The sequence below is a fragment of the Mesitornis unicolor genome, unplaced genomic scaffold (assembly GCF_000695765.1).
Source record: "Mesitornis unicolor isolate BGI_N332 unplaced genomic scaffold, ASM69576v1 scaffold2064, whole genome shotgun sequence".
Taxonomy (NCBI): Eukaryota; Metazoa; Chordata; class Aves; order Mesitornithiformes; family Mesitornithidae; genus Mesitornis; species Mesitornis unicolor.
Genome location: NW_010180579.1, coordinates 29,440 through 39,986, shown reverse-complemented (window position 1 = coordinate 39,986; position 10,547 = coordinate 29,440). Strand labels below are relative to the sequence as shown.

Genomic DNA, 10,547 nt, shown 5'->3' with positions numbered 1-10,547 from the left:
GGGGGGCGGCGGGGAGAGGCCAGAGGTCGTGTGTTATCAGTAGGGGTCGAAGTGCAGCCGAGCAGCCCGGGGACGCTGCCCTCAGGGACGGGGCGCGATGCCACTCCCCGGTGCCCAGAAATCGCGACTCGACCGAGCCGTGTCCCCGCAGCCTGCCCGACCTGTGGGTGAGGTGGACTCGCTTGGGTTCAAACTACAGCTCCAGGGATGAGGTTTGATGCTTTTTTTCACGGTATTTTGTAGGTGGTGAGGAAATTTCTCAGGTAGGAGCAGGGTTGCAGTCTTGATGCAGATACTGCATTTGGCCACCATATGGCAGATATTTTGAGGATGGGTTACAGTGAGCACCAAGAGGAGAGGAGGAGCCCACCAGCTGAGGTAGAGGTGTGTGTCATTGCCTGTTCAACCTTTCTTGTAGCATCCTTCCGTCAGAGTGGCCTCCATCCTCTCTCTGCCTTTGCCGGAACTCTCCAGGAAACTGCGGGATGGATCCCTCTCTCCAGAGCACGTCTTCTATGCCTATGTGGGCAAGGTGAGGAGCAAGGGCAGTGGGGCAGTGTCTCCCCTGCGGTGGGGCTGGCTCTCTTGAGAGAAGCCCAGCACAAGGTTCAAATGCTGGTTTAAACCTGGTTTAAATGCTGCTGAGCTGTCACCACTCCTTGGTTAGTGCTGGGCCCTGCCATGCATTTCTGTGAGCAAAGGGAGGGCTTTGTCACTGGCTGCCATGGCTTTTGGCTTTGTTTGGAACAAAGAAGAGCCTGTACCTTCCTAGGGGAGCTTAAACCTTCCCAGAGCCAGGTTTATCTATAAAGTTGTGGACTGCTGCTGTTGTCTTCCCTCCATCTCCGAATGGAGGCTGGTAAACCTCAAAGACTCGGTGTCCACTTTCTATATCTAATTTTGCCATAATGCTCTAATTGCCTCCTGGGATCCCGCTTTGGGGTTATCATTTTATGCCACCCCAGAAGCTCAATCAAGAGAATAGGCCTTGGTATTCTGCTGGGCCATCAGCTGGTGCTATGGTCCTCCTGTGTCCAGACACGATTTTGGAGTTTGGCATAAAAACGTCTTGGAAAGGAACAGAAAGGGCTACCCTAATACTGACTGCCCAGATGGGAAGGTGGAAAATGGGGAATAGGCAGGTGTCCTTTACAAAACAGAAAGAAGGCTGCTGTGGAGCACTGCGAGCTGTGTCTCACCTGTGGGCTTTGCCTGCTTTCCCCAAGGCCCTCCAACTCGCCATAGAAACCAACTGCATCACAGAGTATCTGGAGGAAAGCGAGACCCAGATGCGAAAAATGAAGCTGACGGAGAAGCCAGGTTTGCTCTATGGAGTGCCAGTCAGCATCAAAGACTCCATCGACTGCCAGGTACCACCACGTATATCCCGAGATCCCTGGAGTTTGAAGTTTGGTGTTGGGGGGGTGGTTTGACCTCTGAGAATCTGGCTGGACTTTGTCATAGCTGATGTGGGATGGCCTGCCCTGGCAGGTGATGGGGCTTGCTGTCTATCTCCCTTAGGAGCCAACAGAGAGCTGGTCAGATTTACTACCAATGCGCTACACAACATGTGTGTGATGGATGGGTTGTTGGAGGTGCATGCATGTGCTTATATATATAGATTAAAATATAGGGGCAGGGGCAATTGCAGTCCTCCATTTGGAAGCATTGTTCTGTCTTCCTAGGGCCATGATTCCACATTGGGCTTTATAAAAAACCTCAATAAACCTGCAGCAGAGGACAGCGTGGTGGTGCAGGTGCTCAGGAGACAAGGGGCAATTCCATTTGTCAAAACCAACATTCCCCAGTCCCTCATCAGGTAGGTGGGCACTCCCTTCTCTCTCTCATCTCAACTGGGGGCTTCTATCAAGTCTAATTATCGTTTCCCACTTCTTTTTAAATAACAACACCTGCACCCTGTCTTTAAGTTTGACTTTTAAAAGTGAACACATTTATGCTCAGGATGAAAATTAATTCTAGTTCCAAATTTAATAAAGAAACAAAAGAGGAGAAGAGGAAAGAAATCACTGCCCTTCTTTCCTGTGCTGGGTGCTTTAAAGTAACTTTTTTTTTTTCCCCTGGGACAACCATACAAAGGCTGGTGGTCTTCATGGGAGCTTTAGGAAGCTCCCTCAGACCAAGCGATGTCAATGCAACAACTAGTGAATTACCTATTTACCTTCTGAAGGTCTTTTTGTAGTGATTGGAGTCCACACCAGCAGATTCCTACATTCCTCTCGTCTGCAATCTCTCTCTCTTTAGCTATGACTGCAAGAACTTACTCTTTGGTCAGACGTTCAACCCTCTGCTCTACACCAGAAGCCCTGGAGGCTCCTCTGGTGGAGAAGGGGCACTTGTTGGAGGAGGTGGGTCCATCTTGGGATTTGGGACAGATGTAGGAGGAAGCCTGCGTTTCCCTGCTGCCTTCTGTGGGATCTGTGCACTCAAACCCACCGGGAACAGACTCAGGTACTGCGAGAAATGCAGTGATGTCTCTGGGTGAGGCCCCCCCTACCAATCACTGCTGCTGTGGGCAAGGGGGAACCTGGGAGGAACTGGGAAGGGCTCATTTCTCCTTCTTGCCTGGGCATTTTCTGGGGCCTGTATGGAGGGAAGCATTGGTTCCCCTAGAATGGAGACAGAGAAACCTCCCCATCTGCACTCTAATGGGGTGCTTGTTCCTGACTGACGTTAAATCATTCTGGCCTAAGCCGGGTCTCTCTCGGACTTCCTCTCGACCCTTCCTTCTGCCAAGCTCTGCATTTGCAAAGAGAGGGCAGGGTTTTCATCACCACTTGCTACTGCTTGAAGCCTTTCTCTTCTGTGAATACTGCTCAGCTGCTGTATTTTGTCTGTCTCTTCGCAGTAAAAGAGGAATCATGGCTGGTGTCCTTGGGCAGAAGGCAGGTAGGAATTGATGGTTGTCCCCTAAGGGAGGGCAATAGGACAGGGGTGAGAAGGACCCTCAGCTGGTTATGTAGGACCTTCTCCAAAACGTGCAGAGAGAGAACCACTCTCACACCACGACTGAACTGGAAATATGCATATGAGCCAGGAGGAGCACTTTGTGTAACCTCAGTTTACCCTGTAACCCCCAGGCTGCTGCAATGCCTGCCACTGCTTCATGGGAGGTGGCATTAGCAGTCAGAGGGAAGGTCTTGTGTTGTCTTTGTGTCATGGTCAACAAAGCTTTTTGTTTAATTTTATAAATCATGAAATTGAGACATCAGGGCACATATTGATGTCTGGGTCCATAACCGTGGGCCTGTTGGTGGAAAGGCACCTGTAGGCATCACCAGCCCAGTTCTCAAAGATGAACTGTTGCCAACACCAGACTAACTCCAAACAATGTCAAGGGGTCCAGCTTTTGCAAGACGTGCCCTTGAAGGACCCCCAGTCATGAATGCTCTCTTCTGGTCTCTTCCAGTTGTCGCAGCAGTAGGGCCAATGGCAAAAGATGTGGAGAGCCTGGCACTGGGCATGCGGGCGCTGCTGTGTGAGGACATGTTCAACCTGGACAGCACGGTGCCCCCCCTTCCCTTCAATGAAGAGGTAAAGGACCTCAAAGGGGGCAAGGGTCTCTGAGAAAAGCTGCCATCACTCAGGTTGGAAATGCCAGCAGCTCATGGGAGCCCTCCAGGACCTGTACCAACCTGTCATGCGCTGTGGGTGGGCACGTGGGTGACAGACTTGCCCTGCAGCGTGGGGATGTTGTTGGCTCCTGATGCCTCTGATGCCCTTCCAGTTGGCGCTCTCCTTTGCTCTGCAGGTGTACTCCAGCACGCAGCCCCTCCGCATAGGCTACTATGAAACAGATTTCTTCACCATGCCAAGCCCCACCATGAGGCGTGCTGTTCGGGAGACGAAGCAGCTGCTGGAGGATGCTGGCCACACGGTAGGATGTTGCATGAACCCAGCCACCGTGCTGCATCAATTCTTCCTTCCTACCATGTCTTTGGGAGCCATGTTTGGACATCAAGCAAATTTGGCAAGGAAAAGAGGGCCTGGAATCCACTGAGCTTCCCACAGCTTTGGTGAAAGCAGACAGCTGCTTCTGGAGAAGAGAAATTCTTTATATTGCAACTTGTTTTTCCCTGTCAGCAGGATGTCAGCACTCTTTAGGTGCTGGTGAACACAAAAGGGAGTCCATCCCAATCCGTAACTCATGCTGGGGAGTAGACACGCTGCTGCATGACTTGTCTGTAGTGTGGGTGCATTTCCTCACATCCTGGCTGAGATCTACATTGTGCTCAGTGCTGTATGACATGGGTGCTGAGGCAGTGTCCCCAGGGAGCTTGCAGTCCTGGTGGTGTATGATTAATGTCGGCTCAGCACGTTTCCTGGCCCTGGTGAACCATCTCTATCCTTGTTTAGTCTGTTTTCCAGTCAGTCTCGCCTCTTCTGCGTCATATCCTTTGGGCAGCAGTTTCACAGATCTACCTCATGTTGCATGGAAAGCCATCTCCTGGTTTTGTATCTGGAAATGAGGACCTAAGGAGAAAATAAAAGGGCAGTTGCAGATGGCAGATATTTTATAGCCAAGCAGTCCCATATTGACCTAGACCCATTTCTAGGGTCTCGGATTTCTAAGCAGAGGTGGTCTCCTTCCTACCAACTGCTGTTTCAGCAAGTCATGTCCTGTGTGTGAGACATGGTTGTGGCTGCACAGCTCCCCCTTACCCTTGCACAGGGATCAGAAAGGAAGTGGGAAGCACAGACCCATGCCCCTTGTCACCCACTGCTAGTTTTGGAGGGACCTTTTGACTCATCAGTTATTGCTCAAAGGGAAAACAGCTTTTTCAGGGAAGGATGGGTGGGATGGGGAGGACCTTGTGGCCTCGGATGCTAGAGGCTTTCCTGAGGACTGTGCAGGAAAACCTCAGCACAGCTTGGCCCATCATGAGCCCTCAATGGCTTCTCCCACACAGGTTGCTTGTGCCTGTGCCACTGACTCCTCTTCCCTTGCCCTTCCAGCTGGTGCCCTTTGAACTTATGAATGTGGACTACGCAATCTTTAACTTCTGCGTCCGGGGATTGTTCACAGATGGGGGCGCCTCCTTTGTCAAGAAATTGTAAGCATAACCTGGAACGGTTTGGTGTGATCGGTGTCTTTCTATGAACATCCTCCCTAGGATCTTGCTAGCATTCAGAGACAGGTAGCAGATCTACTGGGTGTAGATAGTGGCTGATATGTACTGGGATTTACTGGGGACTTTACCATCAAGCAATGCAGCTGAGCCTTGGGTCTCTTTGAGATTGTTACCAGCCTTGAGGGATGAAAGGAAACCAGGTGTTGATATCCTGTAAATACTGTGAGAATTGGAGGAGCCCAGAGGAATGGAGCAAACGTTTTTTGTCGTTTAGTTCTGCTGTTCAGAAGGGTTGGCCTTGTGGAAGCTGATGTGCTGTGATTGCTTCCTAATGCTGCTTAGCTAAACCCCCTTTTCTCTTTCAGCAAAGGGGAGCTGGAGAAAAGCAGCATGGGCCTGTTCTTCTGGTTGGCAAAGTCACCAAACTGGCTGAAAATTTTCCTCTCCTGGATTGCCAAACCCTTCGTAAGGTCTATTTCTTTCTAGCATAAACATTAAGCAATGGACGGTGAATAACTTGTCTCGCACTGCAGTAAGGCTTCATCACAGAGAAGTCTCTAAGTGTTGCTCCCTGTATATGCTCAGACACATCTCCAAACGAGCGATACTGTTTCTGTTCCTGCTCTCCCCACATTAAAGAAAATCCATGAGTCCTGTCTGAGCATTGAGTCAACAGCTTGTGTTTGTGATGGAGCTGTCTCAGAGGACAGGGCTGGGATTAATTATTTTATTTTTAAATTTTTTTTTCTTTTCTCCCTCTCAGGTGCCTCGATTTTCGGCTATCATAAGAAGTATGAGAGCAAAGTGAGTAAATCTGAGCCAAAGCAAATGCATGAATATTTGGGTTTCTCCTTTGGAGAGCAGCAATGTTTGCTATATTAGCGATACTGCCCCAGCTGCGTGCATCTGAGAATACGAGCCAGAAAACACAAAGGTGGGAGCAAACTGAGAGCAGTTTATGTCAACACCACAACCCTGCAGGGTTTGGCGAACTGTGCTAGCACTGAGGATGGGAGAGAGGACAGGAGCTCACAGCCTTTTGTGTAGGAACTGGATGAAGCTGGTGGGAATGAAATACAGTATCAGCATCAGCACTGGTTAATGCATCCATCATGCCATGAGGTAGGGACCCCATAAGACAGAAGGAAGGTAAATGCACAGGGAAGGAGGCTTCCTCTTCCTTGCTGCGATGTCAGTGTTGGGCAGTTAGTAGTGAGAAAGGACTGAAATCCCGTAGCAGAGAGGGGCTTTGCCAAAATCCTCTATTCCCCTGGCTGCAGCTGCAGGAGCAGAGCTAACCTGTGCCCGTCTGCTTTTTGATGCTCTTCTCTGCCCCTAAAGCTGCTCTCTGCAGCACCTTTTGATGCCTTTCATTAGCTTTGTTTCCTTTTTCAGCACAGTGGATGAAGTCTGGAGTCTGCATAATGAAATTGAGGTAAGGTACTGTAATTTGGGGCTAGATATTTTTTGTTTTATTTCTCTTTGGGAAAAGGAAGATTCAGTACCCATCAAGGTTAGGAGATGATCAAGTCACTGGTGATGGGAGGGAAGAACATAGATCACTCCTCAACATACCTCACTTGGATATGCAAGGTCTCAGCACATTTAAAGATTAGGATGATGCATAGATATGTTCATTGTCCTGAATTAGACTTGAACTTTTCACTCCTGCACTTGTAAATGCAGGCCATCAGCTGCAGCAGGCTTGCCTTCATTTCTGTTGTGGGTTCCTGAAGACCCATGCCTGTGTCCCAGTTGCCATGTGCCCCCACTCTCACTATTTCCCTACCTACAGTTTTAGTGGGAGGGAGGTGCTTTGTACACTGGGAGGGCTGTTGGCCAAGCAGCTGGATCGTAGCAGGACCAGGCCTGATGTGGCCTGATGGCTGCTCCTGGGGAACGGCCAAGAGCCGGCTGAGCGCTGAGGAGAGCCTCAGCCAGCAGCCGTGGGACAGTGCCATCCCACTGACCACCGGTGCGTTTCCTCCTCAGGATTTTTGCCACCAGTTCATCGCCCAGTGGAAAAAGCTGAATCTGGACGTCATGCTGTGTCCCATGCTGGGCCCAGCTCTCGGCATCGGCTACCCTGGGAAGCTCTCAGGTAGGACTGCCAACGGGGGACCTCTGCCTCCAGCGTGTCCGTGCTGCAGCACTCCACCAGCACCAACGGGAAGCTTCCTCCCCTCCACCTCCTCTTCTCCTCACATCCCCAAGGCACTGGCCAGTGATGGGAATAGCTCAGCTCTTGGGGCAGCTGCACCCCAGCCGATAGGGTACACCCAGGACAACGCCCCCAGTGCATGTGTGAGCCAAGGGGCAGATTTCCATCCCACAGCCCTCGAATTCCCGGTGCAAATGCCCCATTAGCTGGATGCTCACGTATACGGAGGGAGGCGAAGGCTTTCCCTGATGCGGGTTGGTGCTGCAAGCTCCATCTGTCCCCCAGTGGCAGTCAGCTACACCATGCTCTACAATGCCTTGGACTTCCCCGTTGGCGTGGTCCCCGTCACACTGGTGACAGACGAGGATGAAGAGGAGCTGAAGGGTTACCAGGGGTACTTTCGGGACTGGTGGGACCGGACACTGGCAAAGGTGAGTGGCACCAGGTTACCCAGGGGAGTAAGCATCCCCATCTCTTCCCCTGGTCATCCCCCTGCCCTGCCTCCCTCTGTTTGTGCCTCAGGCTTTTCGTGGCAGCGCGGGGATGCCCGTGGCCGTACAGTGCGTGGCCTTGCCGTGGCAGGAGGAGCTGTGCCTCCGGTTCATGAAGGAGGTGGAGACCCTCGTCCTGGAGAAAAACAGGCTGGACTGAATCCCACACACCGGCCCAGAGCAGGATCCCAGCTAATGTCAGCACAGGTCATCCCTTGGTCTGATTTGCCCCCAGGACTCGTGTTCTCTGTGAGGATGCGGTGGTGTCTGCTGGCTCTGGGGCACAAGAGGAGAGCAAAACAAGCTCTGCGGTGGTGGGACACTTCCAATCACTGTCCTAATACAATATTTTTTGTTATTGGAAAGTCTCTTATTTCAGGTCTGTGGTTGGGGGGTGTGGTTTGGGGCTGCTCTCAACACCCCCAGGGAAGTGCATGATCTTTCTCCTACAAGTGTGGAAACAGGCACAGGGACTGGTTTTGTCTGAGATGTTCAGACTTCTTCTTGGAGCGCTGTAGGAAAAGGGATTTTCCCCTCTGTTCTCAGCTCCCTGAGGACAAAATCTGGTGTTTTCCCTGCTGCAGCCCAGCAATCTGAGGTCAAATCCAAACCTGCCTGCAGGCTCCGGCAAGCGGAGAGGGAGCTGGGCCGCTTCCCACGGCACAGGGCTGCTGCCACCCTGCATGCCAGGAGGGGAAACCTGGGGTGATCCTTAACACCCTTCTCCTTCAGGCGTCTCCCGCTTTCCCCAGAGCAGAGGTATGAAGTGCTTCAGCTCACGGTATCGCATGCATAGAGCAGTGTGCCAGGGTGGGATGGACAGACGGACAGCCTGCCCCACACACCCTCTCCTCCCGTTTGGTGGAGGGGACCACGCCACGTTTTTGGTTGGGGGTTTCCAGCTGCTGGCAGCCACTGACTCGAGGATTGGCAGCGCTGGCTGCTCCCGGCAGGTTTCCAAGGGTGCTGTGGGAAGGGATACCACAATGCAAAAGCGTTTTCAAAATGCATCAATGTCGCAAATGGGTTGTAACAGAGCTCTGGCAGGATTTATGCTTGTTCTTTTAAAATGTGTTATTGTTTAAACTAGAGTCATGCAAAAGCTGTGGGGTCTTTTCAAGGGCTGGGCAGAGAGGTTTACCCCAGCCTAGGAGAAAGCAGCCCCCAGGACCCTGGTTCTTTCTCAGCAGGCTTTGAAAAAAGGAGGGAGGGAGCTCCAGACATCCAAGGACTGAATGCTATGTAAATCCAAGCCCCAGAATAGCTTGGGTGGGGTTTTTCACCAGTTGCATGTGCTCTCTGCCCACACAAAGTGCTGGATGAGGTTTATCTGTTTGCATTTTAAAACTTGAGCCCGGAGGAGCTTGTTCCAGGAGAGGCAATGCCACCTTGTCCCCATGCTTCTCGAGAGCTGGGCGCTGTGTGGCTCTGTTGGTTTAAACACACTTTCCCTGGCACAGGGGTGGGCAGGGTGCAGGAGTTCAAACAACGGAGATGCAGTGGACCTGAATGATCAAATATTCCTCACTGGAAGCCCTGAGAGAAGACCTCCAGTGAGCCATGCCCACTGCCACGGGACAGCGCCCTGGGCAGGGTCAGGGCTGCTGTGTGGCTTTGGGGACTTGAGGTCGCCAAAACGGGCCAGGGTGCTCCCAGCCTGGACAGAGGGAGGTGGGTGTGAAGGGCAGCTTAAGGCTGGGATGGGGCGATGAAGACCACATCTCCACAGTCAGTAGGGAGAGGTTGGTGACATCCACATTGAGCTGTTTCACTCTTTTTGCTTGCCGTCCTGGCCAAGCAGGGAGGATCCTTCTCACCTTTCCACTCAACAACCAATTTCTCTATAACGTCTTGCTTCTTCCCTGAGCTCCCTCCCTGCTGCCACAGGAATAATTCCTCTGGACATGTCTATAACAAGCAAGGTAACACGATAGCAGCACTATCACTGGCTTTCAGTCCCATCAAGACAAGGCGTCTCCATCAGAGAGCAATGATTACCCTGAATGGACCCTCCTTACAAGCTGTGCTATCCCACTTGTTGGAGCAGAACCAGCATCTCTCTAGATATGGCAATGCCACCTTGCATCTTGGCAATTAATTTTCAGAAATATTTCCTGTTCCTTTCCTGTAAGCTTGCAGACCTTGAGGTTTGAGAGAAGTTTGATTTTCAAATCTGTCTCTGTGTCCTGGATCACCTTCCCACTCATGGTTCTCCTGAGCTCCCTCCTCTCCAATGGGTACCATTTCACACCCAGGACAAGCAGAGCGGTGTTGTCTGAGGCTCAGAGGGCTGCACATGCTGCTGTGTGGGGGACAGAGATGACGGCTGGGCATCTGTAGTTAATGGGCTTAACTGCTAATTAATTATTATACACGGGTATAGTAACAATGGCCCAAACCTGGGTTTTGCAGACGTTCAGCTCTGTTTCTCAGCTCTGTCCTCTCTGCGTACCCAGGTAGCTCAGCAGCCCGTGGCTTGGGGAAGCCCCCCCCACCAAACCTAGGGTGAGCTGAGCGCACTGCTTGCAGCCCAACCCACAGTGCTCCTCCAGCAGGCAGACTCTTTCAAAGTCCATGGTCTAAAAAGTCCATTCCCAGACTTTGTTAACGCAACGCGGCTTCAGAGCTGATCTTGCACAGCAGGCAATTGCATAGTCTGCATTCATCAGCCCTCCTTAGGAGAAGGTGGGAGACCCAGGTGTCCATAGCTGGGCCAGAACGGGAAGGACTGGGAGAGAAATCATGACCGAAGAGCGGCTGTGGCAGGTCCTAGATCCCCTGTGGACAGACCCTCGCACCCTCTCG

General features: G+C 51.8%; 2 protein-coding genes across 2 annotated transcripts in view; both read left to right on the top strand.

Annotated features, from left to right (window-relative positions):
- The first annotated feature begins 97 nt into the window (after nt 1-97).
- Nucleotides 98-7,902, top strand: LOC104539549 (fatty-acid amide hydrolase 1-like). Its single transcript, XM_010183112.1, has 15 exons — nt 98-163; nt 419-532; nt 1,227-1,370; nt 1,686-1,819; nt 2,263-2,469; nt 2,867-2,907; nt 3,428-3,552; nt 3,770-3,895; nt 4,975-5,072; nt 5,456-5,555; nt 5,854-5,894; nt 6,486-6,525; nt 7,083-7,191; nt 7,537-7,682; nt 7,774-7,902. The coding sequence occupies exons 1-15, from the start codon at nt 98-100 to the stop codon at nt 7,900-7,902; spliced, it is 1,620 nt and encodes a 539-aa protein (XP_010181414.1).
- Nucleotides 7,903-10,484: 2,582 nt separating this feature from the next.
- LOC104539547 (vitamin D3 hydroxylase-associated protein-like) overlaps nt 10,485-10,547 on the top strand; it is an 11,272-nt gene continuing 11,209 nt past the window's right edge. The window contains 1 exon segment of the mRNA XM_010183110.1: nt 10,485-10,547. This exon segment is cut by the window's right edge and continues 18 nt beyond it. Coding sequence (XP_010181412.1) covers nt 10,485-10,547 — 63 coding nt within the window.